Consider the following 19,555-nt stretch of genomic DNA (forward strand, 5'->3'; position numbering starts at 1 on the left):
TCTCTGTTGTAGGAAGACCGAAGTCACTGCCCAGAGGAGGCTGGTTCTCTCCTGCCAAGTGGCCCTGACTTGCTCCTGCTCATTGGGGATAAAAAGCAACTCAGCTCAGCTTCTGGCACTCAGCTGCCAGAGGAATCTTCGGCTGCAATGACAATCGAGGTTACCTATACCTGGTGACTCGCCATTCTTCGGAGGAGATGCAGGTCTGTATGTGATGATTTACCTGTGCCTATCACTGTTTACGAGGACTGATTACCAAGGAAGCAATCATTTGCCCCCAAGTTTAGTGGCTTACAACTCTAAGTCATCTCACTCATGAGGCTAGATGGCTGCCTCAGTGGGATCAGCTCCTCAGGACTCCTCTGCCTGACCTGGGATCTCTTCCAAAATGGCACCTGTTCCAAGCAGTGCTGGCCACCTGGTCCTCTCCACAGGGCAGGTCAGCATCATCACTGCATGGGACTGGTCTCCAGATGACAAGTCAAACAGGGGTGATTTTAGCCAGATTTGGGAGGATGGCTCCTGGTGAGGAGGGCTGGAGCATTTCTTAGGAAGTTGCACTAAGCTCCAAAGGGCACTTTGAGTTCTTGGGAGAATAGGAGAGTGTACCTTTTTCCCAGTTGCAGGAAAAGGGACTTCAGAGTGTGAAGTCCAAGGGCAGCTCCTACTAAAGACTGGGTGTTCTCTACACCACAGCCCTTAAATGTAGGTCTAATTGCAGATCTGTTTTGTAGAAAGCCTTTGATAGTTTGGAAATTTGAAGCTGATGTGGAGGGAGCCAGAAACAGTCGGATCTCTGTGAGTTTGAAGCCAGCCTGGTCGGTAGGGTGAGTTTCTGGACAGCTACACAGGGAAACCCTTGTTTCAAAAAACAAAACACAAAAGAAAATCCAAAAGTAACTAATAAAATCGATGTTCTCTTTATTTTAGGACATATCTTCTATTTGAGGTTCTAGTCAGAGAGCCCAGAAAAAGGTGCAGGAGCATGGCTGCCTTTCGTTACTTCTGCTGGGGCCATGAGAACAGCAACATCAGAAGCATCACACACAGGCCAGGTGTCCAGGACCCGGGGAAGGTGGCATCAGGCCCAGGTGCCTGGGATGTGGGGTTGGGGGTAATGGCAGCCCAGCTGTCCAGGACTCGCCATCAGGCCAGGACTAGGAGGTGAGCCTGTGTTGGCTCCTTTTATAAAGACAGAAGACTGCATCTCAGGCCACAGAAGATCATCAGGCCTGTGCCTTTACACGAGTGCTTTCCTGGGTCTGGCCATCCACAGTGCTGGTCTGGTCTGTGGGCAGTGGTTATGGGTGCCTGGCCACAGACAGACATGCTTCCCCTAATGTGACGGCTAGTCTTAGACCAACTTGACACAAACTGGAGTCATTTTTGGAAGAGGAAACCTTAGTTGAGGACATGTCCCCACTACACAGGCATGTGGGCAAGCTTTTGGTGCCCTTTCTTGATTGACGGCTGACAGGGAGAGCTGTGTCACCCCTAGGTTGGTAGTCTTGGGTTCTACAAGAAAGCAGGCTTAGTGAGTCGTGAGGAGCAGCCCTCCACCATGGTCTCTGTGTCAGTTGACCTGCACCCCTGGCCTGACTTCCCTTAATGACAGACTGTAATATGGACAGATAAGCCCTTTCATCCCACATTGCTTCTTTACAGAACAGAAACCCCAGGACTTGTAAAGTGGCCCCTCTGCTTAGCTGCCTATTCCCCGGCGTTCTAGCCTTCAAGCCTCCATCTTGCTCCTCAGGACAGTGACTGCTGCTGCTCTGGTCTCTCCTTCTGAGGTACCATGGCTTCTGTACTAAGTGTGGCTTCACTGTGAAAGGCCACAGGAAAGGAGGGAGTGCCAGCAACACCACCTGGAAGTTTGAACCTTGGAACCAAACCACATCTCCAACTAGGGTTAGAAGCCAGCATTGGGTAGGTCACCGCTCTGAGTCTCCTCTGCCAGCTTCATTCTGTTTACACGTCCTTCATGTGTGTGTGTGTGTGTGTGTGTGTGTGTGTGTGTGTGTGTGTTCGCATGTGGGAGACCAGAGGTCAACTTCTGCAATCCTCTGGTCTTGCGGGTAACAATTCCTGATGCTCTGTTTTCTTAGTTCCCTGAGGAACTTCTACTGACATCTTTCTGTGGATCTGCAACCATTTTCTGTCAAACTCATCAGTCTCGACCACTTTACGAGTTTTACTGCTGGTATGCGTGCGCACGCAGTGGAGGTCAGACAAGGGTGTCAGATTCCTGTGGCTGAAGCTGTGGGTGCATGTGAGCTTTGTGACATCATGGGTGGAGGGAACTGAACTCGGGTCTTCTGGAAGGGCAGTAATGGCTCTTGAAGGCTCTACTTCTCTAGCCCTTGCTATTCCGTTTCTAGAAGCTACATTATAATGGTTGCAGGGAAACCCGTTGGTTTGCATCTTCCTGCTTTAGCTTGTCAAGATGCTCAAAAGGGTTTACTCAGCTTCAGTCTGTCATGGCAGGGTGCAGAGCTCTGCTCTCAACAGGACGACGAGGATGCAGGTCGAGCACACACAGGAAGAGGCCAGTACTGTGCTGGATAGTTTGACATCAGATTGACACAAGGTAGAATCATCTGAGGGAACCTCAACTGGGGAAAAGCCCTCTGTAAGATCAGGCTGCAGAGAGGCCTGTAGAACATTTTCTTCTAAGAAAATGATTGATGGGGAGGGCCCAGACCACATTGTAGGCAGTGCCACCCCTTGGCTGTGGTCCTGGGTTCTATAAGAAAGCAAGCTGAGCAGGCCATGGAGAGCAAGCCAGTAAGCAACATCCCGCCATGGCCTCTGCGTCAGCTGCTACTCCAGGTTCCTGCCCTATTCGAGTTCCTGGCCTCACTGATTTTGATGATGACCAGTTTCTATGGAACTGTGAGTGAAATAAACCCTTTCCTCCCCAAGTTGCTTTGGTCATGGTGGTTCATCACTGCAACAGTTACCCAAATTAATCCAGAGTGAGATGAGTCCTGAGGATGAACTCTTGCAAACAGCCATCCTCCTGCCCAGGTCTCCACTATTGGCAAAGCAGAAAAACACGAGTGGAAGAATGGAGGGACCCAGAAGCCTCAGCGACACTTAGAGTGTTTTTGCCACCTCAGTGCTGGACAGCAACTCTTCCTGTCCACTTTGATTGTGTGTGCTAGGCAGCTGTAGTGACAAAGAACGCAGTGACTCTGTCACCTGTGGCTCCTGTCACCTGGAGAGCCAGACCTCAAAGGCACCTGAGACAGGGAACGCCCTGTAGCATCTACCAGAGCTTAGACTGAGGGCACCTGGGCTTCATCGCTTACACACTTTACACAAACGCAAGTGGCTTAGACGGAGCCAACACATCTGGATTACTCTGGCCACAGTAGCAGGAGGCCCGCACCATCTGGAAGGCCAGAGTGACACTTACTGATGGGTCAGGCTTGGTTGGCTTCTGGGTAAAGGTTGTCTCCCATCTCCCAGCTCATGTAACACGGATTTCCTGAGTTGTTCACACCCTGCTGGCCTGCAGCAGGAGGGAACAGACGACTCCATGCTGCTAACCTGTAGGCACTGTCTCAGTGGGACACAATGTGAAGAAGGGACATGAGGGGCAGGCAAGGACCCCGAGGAGAGCAGAGCAGGTGAGGATGGGGTGGTCAGTGGCTGTGTGAGGCAGGAGTGGGGGTTGGGGCCAGGCCAACAGGTTGCCAGGCTAGAGGCCGGCACAGCCTGAGTCTGCTTCCCTCAGCCACCCCTCGTGACCCCTGTGACTACCTGGAAGCGGTGGCTACTGAACTATCGTTTTCTAAGGCAAGCAGATGTACACAAGTTCCCTTCCTTTAATATGAGCGAGGCCTGCCCTTCTGGGGCAAAGGACAATGCCATCCGTCACTGTGGAAGACCCACTGGTAAACACAAAAAAACTTCCCAGGCATGCGTATTTGAACAGAATCAACTCTCCACATAAATGCTTATGTGTTTCCTTAGGATCAATGGCGCAAGTGCTTCTGGGAGAGCACAGGCACCTGCCAAGTGCCTCACCTCCTCACCTGAGGGATGGGGAGGCCCTAAGCAGCCTGGGTAGACGCCATCACATGTGCACACAACACAGAGTTTCCAGGAACAGAACTCAAACTCGAGGCTTGTGCTCTCTGCATGCAGAAGCCCCGCTCTCCCCACTCCTGTTCTGCTGGGCTCGGGTTGGAGTGGTGGCTTCCAATGGTCACAGGGCACTCGATTCTTGCCACAGTCTCTGCTCTCTCTCTCAGACATCCTCAAACAGGTTTCCACTGTCTACCTCTTGTCCAGGCTGCTCTGTCCCTGAACCATCTGTACCCAGAGAACATCACGTGGATTTCACAAGAACCAGAACTGGATGGGTCTGCACTCACAGCATCCCGAATGTGGTAGCGAGTGTGGTAGCATGCTGTGCTGCCTGCTATCACCCCACCCATCAGGGAAGTGCAGCCTCTTCCCAGGAGCAGAGCAGGCCGCACAGCAGCAGGTCATCACCAATGGCACTGTCACATGCCAGAAACATCCCAGCAGCAGAAAGGGCACAGCTGGGGGCTGCACACCAGGTCACGTATCCCTCTGCTGCCCCAGTGACACCCTCAAAGCATTGTCACCCAGTCGCAGGCCCTGTAGGAGAGAGGCAGCCTGCTGGGCAGCAGCTGAGTCTGTATAGTGTAGAATTGCTCTGTGCTGTGGCCCCTGCCAGGTTAGCCTCAGGGGCACCGCCCCCAGCTCCTGGAGGGCTCGCTTCAGCTCACGCACACGAGCACTGTAGGGAAGGTTTCCCAAGCACACAGTGGCAGCTAGGTGGGTGTCCGTCCCCTCCAGGGAGCTATGGGACCTTCCTCGGAAACCTGCTTGTGACTGTGGTCTATCCTGGGGTCTCCTGACAGTGCTGGGAGCTGGTTGTGACTGTGGTCTATCCTGGGGCCTCCTGACAGTGCTGGGAGCTGGCTGCTGTGTGTTGCCAGGCTCAGCCTGAAGAGTGACATCGGTCCCCGCCCGCTTCTCTCGCTCACGGAGGCTCCTGAGCACTGGGATTTTCGTAAGCATCTCACAGCTGACCTGAAAGAGAAAGCAGCCACAGCTGGTCTTGGGGTGCCCAGAGGGTAGTCACACCAAGGCCACGCCCACACTCAGGAGGAATTCTAGGGATACCACACCCCATGGGCATAGAAGGATGCTGAAGGGCCCAGCTCAGTCTCTGGGGAGATAAAACTCCTGTCTCTGGGAGTGAGGCACAGGCCCTCAGTCCAGACAAGTGCTCTGCCACTGGGCTGTGGCACAGCCACTTTTTATTTTGAGACAAGGCCTCGTTGCATTGCCCAGGCTTGTCTGGACATCAAACCTGCCAATCCCCTGCCTCACCATGAGAAGCTTACACTGCCAGAACTGCCTGGGATTCCATTGCTTAACGAAAGTCACCAACCCGCAGCTCTTTCCCCATGTCAGCCTGAATGAGATCCCGGCACTCTGAAGTTGTCCAGACTGGCCCTTCGTGTGCCGTACGTAGTGAGGGAGGAACAGGCCTCTATCTTCCTGGAGGCCCGGGAAGTAGAAACAGCTGGGGCTCCTTGTGGGCCACCCACCTCCAAGAGGCTCCTGCAGTCACTGTGTTCACAGTCCACAGAAGGCAATTAATTCCCTGCCTACCTCCGGGAGGCTGAGGGTTTCCTGTGCCTGTGGCTGTGGTTGGGATGGGGTCCTTACATGGTCAGGAGCATTCTTGGGTCAAAGCGAGGCTGGCCCTACGCACACAGCACATGGAGCATGACCCAGGCAGCTCTTCCTAGCAAAGGGCCACGAAGTAGCTAAATGAACAGCTTGTCGAGCTCAGTGCCAGCCTTTGGGTCTTTCCCACAGGCCACTGATACAGTTGGTCATGATATCCCAACAACCTGCAGGGACAGTGGATGGCAGGAAGATCAACACATGGGCACAGTGCCTTGGAGGATGAGTCAGGTGTCTGATGCATGTGCATGAACATGGCTGTTAGTGTGAGGACCCTAAGGGCCGTGACTCCATCAGTAGCCTGCTCCCTGGCGGACTGCCTGGACTGAGCTGGCAGCTGAGCATGGATAATCGTACCTACAGTGGACCAGGAGTCAGACCTGTTTAGTAATTTCTGACACTTCACAGCCACCACAGACAATTTCTCCTTTCTTTGGGAGCCACAGAGCTACTGAACAACCACTGAGAGGACAGCCACGACTTCAAGGCAGGGTCTCTACAGTGTGCACATGAGGTCATCTCTCTACAGTGTGCACATGAGGTCATCTCTCTACAGTGTGCACATGAGGTCATCTCTCTACGGTGTGCACATGAGGTCAGCTCTCAGGCTCTGAGGTTTCTTTCTTACCAAGCTGAGCAGCTCAGGTCAGGATGACCGCATGTCCTAATGCTCAGACTACCATGAAGCCAGGCGTTACTCCTCTCCAGAGCAGTCTGTTTTGAGTAAGGAGTGGTGATGCCCAGTGTGGCTCCCATCTCCACAAGTCCCAACCCTTTGGCTCTGCCACTTCCCAGCTGCTCGCTCACATTTGGGCTCACAAAATGAGGCTGCTAGTGCAGCCCAGGGTGACAAGAGACCTGTTTTTCCTGGTTGGCAATTAGGAATGGTCATTATGCTGTCGCACGACACGTGAAATGAAAGCGCCACTTGTTAATCACACAGAAGGTATTCATTCCATCCTCTGAAAACTAAATGCAGATTTGACTTTCACACGTCAATCACCTAGAAGTCTGCAATCCCTTGTTGGGGCCAGCAGTGTAGGCTTGTTATCCTGGCTACCTGAGAGGCCTAGGCAGTGAACCCTTCCTCCAAAACAAAAATAAGCAAAGGGCCGTGAGGCAGCTCAGTGGCAAAGTGCGTGCCCCCATCACAAGGTTGTGAGTCCAACCCCACAGAGCTGCAAAACCAACAAAAAACGGAAACCCTGCAGGGCATGGTGGTGCATACCCTGAGGAATGACACCCAAGGCTGACCTCTGGCCTCTGAACACGCACATACATGAACATACAAACACACACACACACACACACACACACACACACACACACACACACACACACACACACAAGGAGAGAGACAGACAGAGAATGGAAGCCATAGGCAAGGGAGCCACAGCGCAGTGACCCTCCCTCCCCACCACTGCTTTCCGAGTAAGACTCTAGGACTCAGTCGGAAGAGGTGACTCGGGCTACACCATTCTAAGTTGTAGGTAATTCTCATGTCCAGTCACACAGGCTAGTGGACAGCGGCCAGGACACACAAGGAACACCATGAGAGTCACTACAGTACGCACTGTCAGTCACTGTGATGACCCACCTTGGACCACAGGATCCCTGTTGGCTTTGGGCGTGCACAGCCTGTGGCGATGACCCTGGTGGGAGTGAGGATGTAGTCTACAGTGAGGTCGTGGTCCTCCAGGAGAGCCTCAGGGATGTCAACGACCTGGACAGGGTAGAGGAACCGGGCAGAGCATTGCCAGCTGACACCTCTAGTGGCACCCATGAAGAGGAGCAGGTGTCTCCCCACTCCCACTCCTAGAGCAGCTGACAGGGACACATCTGCAGGACGTACCTGGCAGTCGTGGACAATCGTGACGACCAATGTCCCCTCGTGGACAGCTCCCATCGACACCATCATGGCATATTCAAGATCAGCGTAGCCTTCTCCCTTCCCAATTCGCCAGCCTAAGGGATGAGATGGGGTGCAGTGGCGTGGGCTCCTGTCAGGCCTCTGTGGGAAGGACGGGACCCCGGAGTTCCTCTTGTCCACTGCAACCCACAGGCACCGAACACTGAAAGTGCATGGTGAGGGAGGGAGGGCGGGAACCTCAGATGCCGTGGGGAGTGACCACACTGGCACTGGGGGGGTCTGTCCTGACTGCAAGACACTGTGAAAAGCAGTGGGCAGGGCCAGGTGTCAGCACTCAGAGGCTGGCTCTGAGGAGGGCGGAAGGTTCTGCCATCAAGAACTGAAAGTCAATGTGGAGACAGAGCCGAGCTCTACCGAGGGACAGGTGTTTAATCTGCCTGCCTGGGAGGGAAGAAAAGGCAGACGGGGAGGGTGAGGCTTCACAGAAGAGCAAAGGACGGCAGTGAGCTGTAATGGCTCTCAGCTTCCAGTGTGGCCCTGGGCTCTCCTCGCCTGGAGTCTGAGTGCCACCTTAGCATCACCTCAGGAGCAAGCACCCCACCCAGACGCCTAAGACTCAGACCTGCCTGGGCTCCGGGCGAAGGAGTGAGACAGGGACAGAGGGACAGGCTACATGGCTAGGTGAGCTGAGAGGCAGGAGACAGGCAGACAGGCAGGAGGTTCCCAACTGCCTTAACCCTGCAGCCCTTTAATACAGTTCCTCACGTCGCACTGACCCCCCACCATACGATTATTTCAATGGTACATCACATTACTGTTATGAGTGGTAATGTAGAGACATCTGATGTGCAGGACATCTGATATGTGAGCCCAAAGGGGTCACGACCCGCAGGCTGAGAGCCGCCATCCTCCATCGTGGCATACATGTATGGGGGTCTGGAAGGAGGTGGAGAGGAGGAAGACTATACAGTACAGAAGACTGTAAGGACTCGGTATGCAGGCTGTAGGTTAGTTTGGGCCAAATAGCAACACTCTATCTTTAAAGACCAAAACTAAAGGCAGGAGAGAGACTACGACTCACCATCAGTCTGCTAAAGTTAATGCTGGTGATTCCAGCCATGAGCAGGCCTGTGAGGTGTGAGACTCCATCCCTCAAATCTCAGCATGGGATGTGGGCTGACTAAACAGGACAAAGCCAGTCTAGGTAAGCAGCACACAGGCTGATGTTAAGCTCTCAGTGTAGACACTCCAAGTGGGGAGTGCACAGGGCAAGCCTTCCGGAATATCCACAGCCTGTCTCTAACTCACCTTTCTCAGACACAGCAACAGATCCCACCACAACTAAATCCACGAGGACATTGGAATCCAAGCCCACCGGGACGCTGAAGTTCCGCACACCCTGTGAAGGGAAATGTGAGGTGGAGCTCACGGTCTCCGAGCGGGCAGGGAGGGTGTGAGTCCCACAACACCCTCCAGAAGGCCTCCTGGGACAGCCAGTTCCAGGAGTAGTCAGAGGGTACGTAGGATACTACAGTCCCTATCCCAGGAAGATGGCCAGGGGGCACTGACCACACAGGGTCACTCAGCACCCGGGCTGGTAAGCACCACAGGGAGCACCAGGTGGGAGGCACACAAGCAGGACGTGGCCTGGGGAATCACAGAGGCTTCAGGTTCCTCACAGCACAGGGACACCAGGATGCTTGTTTGAAATGAGGCCACGGGTTATGCACCTAAGACATGGTAGGTGCCCCCGAGTGGCTGTGCCTTCATTCAGGAGGCACTCTTGCTTCTGGAAATGTACCCCAAGCGCAGCCACCCATCCTGATCAGAAGCCTGTATAGAAAGTAAGAAGGAATGTGCCTCTGTGGCAGGTCGGAGACCTGGCAAGATCTGTGTGGGTCTGCCAGTGTGGGTCTGCCGGGCATGCCCAAAGCGCCCACCCTTTGTGCGGTCCCTCTCTGTGGTTGTGGGAAAAGGCTCCACCCTGCCTGAGTTGGGGCCTGGGACAGACCAGAACCCCGCATTCATCTTACCCTCCTGCCTCTTTTTAAAAATCTTTTCCTAGTTTCTTCAGTGATGGGATGGAATACGGGGCCTCACACATGCTGTGGAAGAGCTCCAGTGAGGTATACGCCACACACACACACACACACACACACACACACACACACACACACACACACTCTCTCTCTCTCTCTCTCTCTCTCTCTTCCTTTTCATCTTTATTCTGAGACAGTCTTGCTGTGAGGCAAAGGCAGGTTTGGACCAGCAATCCTCGCACACCAGCTCGCCTGGCAGCTGATTTCAGATGTGCACCACCACATCCAGCCCTCCATACTGGCTCCTCTGTGCACAAATTCTATCTTTACAGCATATTGTACACATTTTTGTAAGCTGAAGACAATTCTATTTTTTCTTTTTTTAAAGTCTATTTTATTTTTTTCATTGTTTTTTATTTACCTTCTGGTCAGTGCCCCGTTGCAATTCTATTTTTTCAATAAGTTATGAGGAAATAGTGAATCATTCAACCGCTACATGTTAGACTCAAGGGACAATCCCTTTATGTAAATGACAGGGTTTGTGGTTCTTTAAAAAGCTACCAAGTGTTACTTTACGTAAGATGCAAACCCTGGCTCTCCAACCCTCGAGTGTGTCTCCAGACCAGTTTAGAGAGACTGTGAAGTGTCTGGTGACATGCAATTAGGCTCCAGTCAGCAGTTCCAAAGGACAGGCGCTTCCCAGCCTGCTCTGCAGAGGGCCCATCACTGTTTCAGCAAACACAGATGCACAGCGCCAAATCTACCACAAGAGGGCGCCACGGTGCCCAATACTGGGTCTCCCCAGCTAACAAATATGGCCATTCAAGCGTCTACTGCTGGGATGGAGCTGCAGAACTTGTTCACACTGCTCTCATGGCTCTGTGTAAACTCAGTGGTGGTCTACTTTACAGTGCGCTGACTCAGGAGCACAATTCCTGAAGGTGTGGGTTTCTAGCACTCACCTGGGAGGTGGCACATTTCCTCAGTATGTCTTTGGTGGCTCCAGGGGGTGGTATGATCTTGTTAAACAGCCCTGTCCTCAGTCGAGGTGTTGGGACCAGCAGTGTTTTTCTGCTCTTTGAGGGAGAAGACAGTCAGTCAACTACAGGGCGGGTACATGTTTTCCTCACTGCAAGAAGAGGAGAGGGATATGGGCTAACAACGCCTGGGCATACCCAGGCTGCTTCCTCTCTCCTGCCTGGTTCTCCTCAGAGCCAGGAGGGGACTGCAGGTGACAGTACAGGAGAGTGTCCATCCCGTGTCGCCCCCATCAGCCACAGTTCCTGCCGCTCCCTGGAGTCTCATGAGCCAAATCCTGCTCAATCCTTAGCTTCGAGAACAGAGTAGGAATCCCACATCACTGCTATCCTTCCTGGACCATGTGGAGGGCGACCTGCACAGCTGAGGCTTCTGGATGACTGTGATAGCAGTGAGAGACAAGCGAGTCGCCCCCACAGCCTCTGGCAGCCCCAGAGCCCCATGCTGGAACTGCAGCACCAACAGCAGCAGACTTGGCTCAGCCCGAGCTATAGTCAACATCGCATTCACCGAGTCCCTCCAGGACACCTTTGCGGCTATCTTTAACCACTCTGCCTGCTTTGGGAGTTATAGCTGCTTAAGAGCTGGGAGCATTAAAACGCACACCAAGTTCTTGTCTTATACGGACTGAGATGGTATAAGGCAGTTTAAGTCAATGCTGGGCTGCTCCCTTTGCTCTGAGAAGTGGCCCACAGTTTATGCCCAGACTCTGCTCTGTTTGGGAGACAAAGTATCAGATTTCTAACAGAGGAGTTCTTTGTTTCAAGGAATTAGAACATTAACAGCGTAGGGAAGACATACACTGTTGTGAATGTCTACCTCCATACACTGTGCTCAGGGGGCAGGCAGCTGGAAGTTGAGCCTTTGTGACTGAGGGCAGCTTGGGCAAGTGGAGTTACCTGCAGTGCCAGTAAGCGGACACCTTCCAGGGGCTTATCAGGGTCCACTTTCACTTCCTGTGTCCCAGCAAAGACTTCCAGGTCTCTGATGCTTTGGCCAGCCAGGTAGGACCCCTAGTTAGGCAGAGACAGTGACACCCTTACCTCCAGCACCAGGAAGCGGGCGTTTCTCTGAGGAGCGTCAGGATTGACTTTAATGGTTCTGGCCGCACTGAAAGCATGCAGGTGTGGGAAATGCTCCGCAGCACGAGAAGCACCCTGTGTAGATGTGACTGCGTGTCATCGTGAAGAAGACATGGGCCAGGTCTGGCCTAGGCATCACAGCCCAGCATCCACCCAGATATAAGAGCCCAGATTCCCCCCAAGGAGACAGCAAGAGCACAGGGTGGAAAGGGGCTAGCCCAGAACTCAGTTTTTACTAAAAGAAAACTGAAGAGAGCGCAAATCTCAAGTGCAGTCTGTGGTGTAAGCACCACCCAGTCAAGGAGCCTGATGCCCAAGGGCCTCCTTCACTCTCACTCGTTTGATTCACTTTTGAGACCACGAGCCTGTCCTGGGCTTCCCGAGCCTTCTTCCCTGCACTCCATATCCATCTGTCTCCCACAGAGCACAGAAACAAAACTACAAGGAGGGACAGTCTCCAGGGGCCCTACAGTCTGCAGCACGCTCAGTCAGGGCCAGAGCTAGGCCAGTGTAGGGAGAAAGTCCAGGCAACACAGGGTACTGGTGGATGGATGCCTGGTTTTAAGCCCACTAGGGCCTTGACATGTCTTCACAAAGCACTTCGGATTTTTTTTTCAAAAACCCAAAACAATGACCACAAACTATATCGCCCTCTCTCTCTGAGACAGGGTCTTCTGCAGCCTAGTCAGGCCTTCAAGTCACAATGTAGCTGTAGATGACCTTAAACTCCTGATCCCCCTGCCTCCCCCTGCCAGGATGGCCAGCCTAGGCCAGCACTTGGCTTACACGGCCTCTTTAAGGTGAGCTATTTTCCATGTAAACTGTCCTGGGTTGACTTATATTTTTGAACAGTTAGGAAACTGAGGCCCGGGGATGGTAGAAAGGCTGGGCTTCCCTCTGTGGGATCCACAAGCCCCTCCCTAAGTGGCTAATGGAGGCCAGCTCTGTGACAAGCACTGGTAGCCTCTGCAGTGCAGAGATTGTGGCCCAAGGCCCAAGGGGTGATGGAGTAGGACTCATCAGAACACCACATGCCCTCCAAGACTCTGCCTCTGACCTCCAAATCCATCCTACCAGAGAGCAATGGATCTGTGTCAGTGACTCGAATAGCTTGATCCCCTTCTAACAACCCTGGGAACACTTCTATACCTTGAAGTTGGGGATCCTGTGATGAACAGGTCGGGGAAAATCAGCTATATTATGGGATTCCATGTAGTCCCAAATCCGTTCACGTATGCTTTGCTTGGAGACATCTCCTATAACGACGGAGGACTGTGACGTGCTGGTAAGAAGCAATCCCACAATGCACGTGGGCACATGCACACCGGCCACTGTGACACCACATGCTTGGGAATTTGTGACCACATCAGACCAGCTTAAGATAACTGAAAATAGGGGTTGGGGATTTAGCTCAGTGGTAGAGCGCTTGCCTAGCAAGTGCAAGGCCCTGGGTTCGGTCCCCGGCTCCGAAAAAAAGAAAAGAAAAAAAAAAAAAGATAACTGAAAATATTAGATTTCCCTCAAGCTCCCTCATCAGTTAAGAGAAGTTCCTTCTTTTCTGCTAGGAAGCGGGAGTATACTGTAAAAACCTAGCTGGAAGTTAATTTGTAGTCTTTTCTTTGCAGTACCAGGGGATCCTGCACTCTATGAGTGAGCTACACACCTTTTTGAGGCAGGGCGTTGCTCTGTTCAAGATGAGGCTTGAACCTGAAGGGCTTTTCCTTCAGTCCCCAAGTAGCAAGGGTTACGTGTAAGCAAGCCACTAGGTCTGGCTAGAAGGTAGTTGTACTGGCTGATTTTATGTATCAACTTGACACAAGCTGGAGTTATCACAGAGAAAGGAGCCTCAGTTGTGGAAATACCTCCATGAGACCCAGCTGTAAGACATTTTCTCAACTAGTGATCAAAGTGGGGAGGACCCAGCCCATTGTGGGTAGTGTCATCCCTGGGCTGGTGGTCTTGGGTTCTATAAGAGAGCAAGCCGAGCAAGCCAGGGGAAGCAAGCCAGTAAGTAACATCCCTCCATGGCCTCTGCATCAGCTCCTGCTTCCTGACCTGCTTGAGTTCCTGTCCTGACTCCCTTTGGTGATGAACAGCAATGTGGAAGTGTAAGCTGAACCAACCCTTTCCTCCCCAACCTGCTTCTTGATCATGATTTTGTGCAGAAATAGAAACCCTGACTATGACAGTAGTCTTTTGAATTATTTAGTGATCCAGTGGGTCAAACCTGAGGCGTTAAGTGTGCTAATCGAGAACCCTATCACTGAGTCACACCCCCAACCTGTCCTTTTAAACTGTTAAATCTAACAAATGACCTCACACACCTCACAAGGCTGGTGTATAGAAAGCACATTTGTCTTTTTTGTTATTTATGGCCGGTGCCTTGGTGGTGCAAGCCTTTAATCGCAGTTCTCGGAAGGCCATTTAATTTAGAGGCCAGACTGAAGTAGAGTGAGTTCTAGGGCAGCCAGGACTACACAGAAGAACCCTGACTCGAAGAAAAAGAAAACAAAGATGTATTTATTATATATGTGCACCGCGAGCAACCTGCGGGGTGGTGTATACAGGTGCCAGAGGGCATTAGATCCCTTCCCGTGGTACTGGACTTGTGAGCCACTGCATAGGCTTGTTGAGCAACCGACGCTCTTACCCTTCCCCACCGTGTCTCTGTCTCTCACTCGCAGCCCTAACACAGCGTTTGCATCAGCAGACCCCACTGTCCAGCAATGTATGCTTTCCAATCTGTCACTTCCTACTTGTTGAAAACGCTTTGCAGCGCAGGCAGAGAGAATCTACTAGGAGAGTGCTCGACCCAGCGGCCATCCCCAGCCTTGGCTGATTTAAACCTGTCTAGCCCGGCAGGGTGAGGGCGAGACTGACCCTCCCTCCCCGCTGTCAGCCTTGGCGTCCCAGGCCAAGCCTTGTCCTCCCTACGCGTGGGGGCAACGGGGACAACCACTCTGTCCCAGCCTCGGTTTCCCCATAGCCCTCTGCATTGCTCACCCGCCCGGGCCTCCATGACCAACACGTCACCGAGCGACGCCTCCCGTAGAGCTTGTCGGCGCACCGATGACGTCAGACGCATGCGCTTCGCGTTGCACCTGCGCACTGAAGCTAAGTACCCGCGATGCACGCGCATGCGCGCATGGTGCAGTGGGCGGGGCTCCCGTTCCAGGTTTAGGATTACCTGAAGTAGCACCGGACGCCTTAGAAGTTCGAGGCCACTGCTGGAGCCTCCTTAGAACATGGATGCGCGGGACTTCCCGGGACACACACACACACAAAACGCATGCATTTGTACTGTATGGAACATATTACACTATAGTGCCGACGAGATGGCTCAGAGAGTGAAGACACTTGCTGCCAAGCCCGACAACTTGAGTTCATTCCTCCGGACCCACACACAGGGTGGAAGGAGAAAAATGACTCCCTTGTCTTTTGACCTTCACAACCTGGGCTGTGTTATGCGCTCATATACACACATCATGCACACACAAAACTATATGGAACATACCAACATACATGCAGGTATGTATAGTACTTGTAGAAACATCTCTTGAAATTAAAGGTTAACAAGGAAACCTGTATATAGGGGTGGATCTAGGATTTCCAGCTTCCTTTGCCAAGAATTGTACCAGGAACACGTGGTTAGTTATAGAATAAAAACTGTTTATTAAGGAAAGAAAAAGCACTCCTGAAATGAAGGGGGTTGTAAGCCAGGCACAGCAGAAATGCAGATATGCTGGGCCAGGAAGCTTCTGATTCCTCATTGGTCATTTACACACACCCACTGGCCTTGTCCATCTCCAGCCTTGTTGGTCATGCCCGTTCTGGCATCCGGCTCCAGTCTCATAAAGTGTGTGTGTGTGTGTGTGTGTGTGTGTGCCCGCACGCCCACGTGAACTTGTAGTCACCCACCATACTGTGCATTTGGAGCATCCGATTCGGCTGAGGGTGTACAAGTCTGCCTTGGCCACCCAGCCCCACACACCCCAGCCTCAGATTGGTCGGGGATGGGGGCTGGGGGTCAATGACCTGCTGTCTGTTTTGCAGCTTACCTTTGCACCTTGACAAGACTTCCCCAAACCGCTCCCTCGCTGGGAAAGGTGGCCTCATGGCTGCCATCTCATGGATTCTCCCATTGGTTGGATGAAGTGTGTTAGCATTCCACTCTTTCTGTTCACTAATCACCAAAATGAATGGTGCACTTCTTCTGAGACAGGGTCTGACCATGCAGCCCTGGCTGGCCTACAACTCGTCATGTAGACCAGGCTGGCCTTGAAATCACACACCCACTTGCCTCTTCTTCCAATAGCTGGGAGTAAAGTTGTGAACTACCATGCCTGGCAAATGTTTGCTTTTCTGCCCTGCCCGAAACCTCATCTTCCTTTTTCTCTTCCTCTTCCTCCCTAAGTGCAACTGACATACCCAGATTTTTATTTTTATTCTTTAACATGGGTGCTCCTTACTAGGCAAGCATTTGACCGATCGAGCCCTTTCTTAACCCAAATGCCTCTGACTGAAGTGTGTAGTATGGAGGGACAGCAGTGTCCTGTCCGTTTGGTGTCCTCTGGTTTCTAGAATTGTCAATACGATGTCAGGTTGTCCTCAGAGAAAGGACTGGGACCTGGGCTTTTGACCAGCACCCTTCCGCGTGGACACCGGGCTACCTAGCCCACTCTCCTGAAGCCCTATCTTAGATTTAACATGTTTCCCCGGAAACAGAGAGAACACCCCTCCAGCAGGTTTTAACAGCCATCTGTTTATTTCTTTTGGATTATGAAGCAAGGCCTCAGAGTTCAGGACTTACATGGTGGAAGAACAGAGCTGACTTCTGACTCCGGGGAGCTGCCCTACGACCACAGCAAGTCAGTCTGGTGCACGTCCCCTTCCCCGAAACAAATAAATGCAAAACATTTTTAATTAAAAAAGGAAAGGATCCCGACAGCATGGGGTCTACCTTGCCCTGATGTCCTCTCCCACTGTGTGTGGCCTGGCAGCAGATACAAGCAGATACACACTTGCTGGTGTAGCTGACAATTACGGAACAGGGGGTAAGGGATGTGTATATGTGGAGGGGGAGGGAGGCAGGGGGTCCTCAATGGAGGCTTCAGAGAGGGTGGCTAGGGAGGCTTTGGAAGGCCAAAGACTCAGCAGGTGTGTGGGGCTGCAGAGGGTCCTGACTGAAGCAGGGTGAGGGGAGGGTGACTTTGGCTTTAATGTTGCCCTTAAAGGTAAAGCAGATGCCATGGTCCAAGCAGTGGCTTGATCCCCAGGGGTCCTCTTTGCCCCTGCTCTAACCAGTCCATGAGCATCTTATTGTCCCAGAGTCCATCTTGTGGTCACTTGAGTCACCAGTCCAAGTTGGGGACTTTGAATGTGGCTCATCGTCAGAGCGAGGAATCCTCAATCTCAAGATTTCAGGAGGTTCCGAATCCCAGATCCAATGTCTACCTCAGCAGCTTTGTCTTTTCTGACTTTCCAGTCAGAGCTGCAGGCTCCCACAGTAGCCCATTTAGCCTGGAGGGTGAGTCACAGGGCTTCACAATGTCACAGCTATTCATGGCAGGATTCTTCAAAACTCCCAGAACAGTGGGAGAGGGGATGCTGGGAGGTTCTTGAACATTCTCTCCACTCACTGACTGCTGTGGAAAGACCTTTACTTTCTGTAGTATTTGTGTTCTATTTTCCGAGTTATAATGATAGTTTGATTTTGAAAATTTCCTAACTTATAGGAAAGTTGCTACAACGGAGTCCCTAAGTTTAAAAGCCTCCATTTTGTTACATGTTGTTACATTTCTGAGGCTCCTCTTCCTATCCTGTCAGCAGCTGTGATACTTAGTGTCCACTGTCAGTTGGACAGACTCTAGGCTTACTTAGGAGAGGGGACTTCAGGCTTGTCTGTGGGGATTATCTTGGAGGCATTAATGGGGGAAGGCGGATCCAATACTGGGCATCACATTCCCTGTCTGGGGCCCTGGACTGTGTGAAACCGAGCAGAGCTGAGCACCAGCACCCCTGCAGTCGCCCTGGCTCCCTTCATTGTGGCTACAGTGTGCAGCTCCTGTCCTGTCCCTGTACCCTTCCCCCACGCTGCCATTGCTACCTCTGCTGCAAATTGAGGAACTGTGAGCTGAAATTTCCTTGGTCAGAGTATTTATCACAGGCTGGAAAACAGGCTAAAACCCCACCCATCATTGGTGGAGTACTTATTTTTCCCTCTCCTTCTCCCCCTCCCTCTCATCCCTCTCCCTCCTCCTTTTGCTTCTTCCTCCCTTCCTTCCTCTATCCCTGTCTTCTTCAGCAGTGCTGGGGTGGAATCAGGATCTGAATGCCTGGCAATTGCTCTTCTCCATGGCACAGCCCCTTTCGGATATTTTAAAAGTTGCAGAGTCTGTAACATCAACCCTAAATATTTTGACATGTTCTTGCTACAGGCAGGACGTGTTCTTACCTGAGCACAAGTCCTATCTCACTCAGGAATCTTAACCCGGGGAAGATGGCTGTCCAGGGCACACTCTGGATTCCGAGTCCCTCAGACCTGTCCTTTGTTAAGCTTTCTGCCATCCAGCATGGAGCATGACATGGAGTCTCTGGGTTCTCTGATGTCCTTTGGAACTTCCACCATCATCCTTTTCTTCACCCTGGCAACTTCTGGAAAATTCTCACTAGAATGAGTTAGGATCCATCAAGGACCGAGACTTTTGTCCTGAGAAAGGTTTTTTTTTAGAGGTCCTGAGTTCAATTTCCAGCAACCACATGATGGCTCACAACCATCTGTAATGGGATTTGATGCCCTCTTCTGGACAACAGTGTACTCACATACATTAAACAAACAAACAAACAAACAAACAAACAATCCAAAAGAAAATAGCACTGAAGCCAGGTGGTGGTAGCACACATTTTAGTCCCAGCACTCAGAAGGTAGAGGCAGGCAGATCTCTAAGTATGAGACCAGCATGGTCTACAGAGAGTTCCAGAGCAGCCAGGGCTACACAGACACAAGAGAAATGCTGTCTCAATCAACCAACCAATCAAACAACTAATAGCAACTCTGATGCCGGGGCGTGGTGTGCACGTTTAATCCCCGCACCCAGAAAACAAAACCAGGTGTACCTACGTAGCAAGACCCTGTCTCCATGGGAAGGGGTCTAACTCACAGGTCAGATCTAAGTAGCTTTGGGAACTTGGGACTCTTCTGCCATCTGGTTCCAAAAACTGAAGGCATCTCCCGGGCCCAGGGGATGCTGAACAGAGAGTTGAGAACAAAATCTGCTTCTAGCTTGTCTGCCTTGGTCCAGGCTGGGGCTGAAAAGCAGAAGTCTCCAGACCCAGCCTTTCAGCACGCATCTGAACAGTCAGCTCTCTGTTCAACTTCCCAGCTCTCCCCCACCACACACCTCAGCAGGGAGTAGCCAATTTGTTCGACAACCCTGTGAGGTGAATCAGGCTTTCTAACCATCCATGGGAAGAACCTCCTTGCTTCTCTGCAAACTTCCAGAAGTCTTGAAGATGTTTCTGTCTCTCAGCCTGGACACATGGCAAAGCTTCAGTGAAAGAGACTCCTGCCAGTGGAGGCGCACTCCTGGACCCCAGATTAGGTATAAACCACGCCCCCCAAACACCTGTTTTCGCAAAGAAATCCTTTACTGGGTGGAGAAGAAAGGCTAAAGTGGCTGCTTTCTGACTCAGGCAAAGAAACAGCAGTCAATGACCTTGCGGGTATAACTTTAAAGAAGAGGAAAAAATGGAGTCCTGTGTTAGAACTGGCTAGGATGTTTTGACTG

At 52.0% G+C, this 19,555-nt stretch overlaps 1 protein-coding gene across 7 annotated transcripts; it reads right to left on the minus strand.

Annotated features, from left to right (window-relative positions):
- Positions 1-896: 896 nt before the first annotated feature.
- On the minus strand, positions 897-14,862 carry Mthfsd (methenyltetrahydrofolate synthetase domain containing). Of its 7 annotated transcripts, none has more exons than NM_001401041.1 (8): positions 14,772-14,825; positions 12,918-13,024; positions 11,586-11,699; positions 10,611-10,724; positions 8,918-9,008; positions 7,592-7,704; positions 7,337-7,462; positions 897-5,073 (listed from the first exon to the last, which is right to left on the minus strand). In NM_001401041.1, the coding sequence occupies exons 1-8, from the start codon at positions 14,785-14,787 to the stop codon at positions 4,576-4,578; spliced, it is 1,179 nt and encodes a 392-aa protein (NP_001387970.1). In that variant the 5' UTR covers positions 14,788-14,825; the 3' UTR covers positions 897-4,575. The 7 variants fall into 7 exon arrangements, with proteins under 7 accessions (NP_001387970.1, XP_038954267.1, XP_063134349.1 ...); XM_039098339.2 differs by lacking the exon at positions 11,586-11,699 and adding an exon at positions 11,730-11,843 and having other exon boundaries at positions 3,816-5,073; positions 14,772-14,862; XM_063278279.1 differs by having other exon boundaries at positions 3,816-5,073; positions 13,432-14,790.
- Positions 14,863-19,555: the final 4,693 nt, after the last annotated feature.

This window comes from Rattus norvegicus, chromosome 19 (genome assembly GCF_036323735.1).
Source record: "Rattus norvegicus strain BN/NHsdMcwi chromosome 19, GRCr8, whole genome shotgun sequence".
NCBI lineage: Eukaryota > Metazoa > Chordata > Mammalia > Rodentia > Muridae > Rattus > Rattus norvegicus.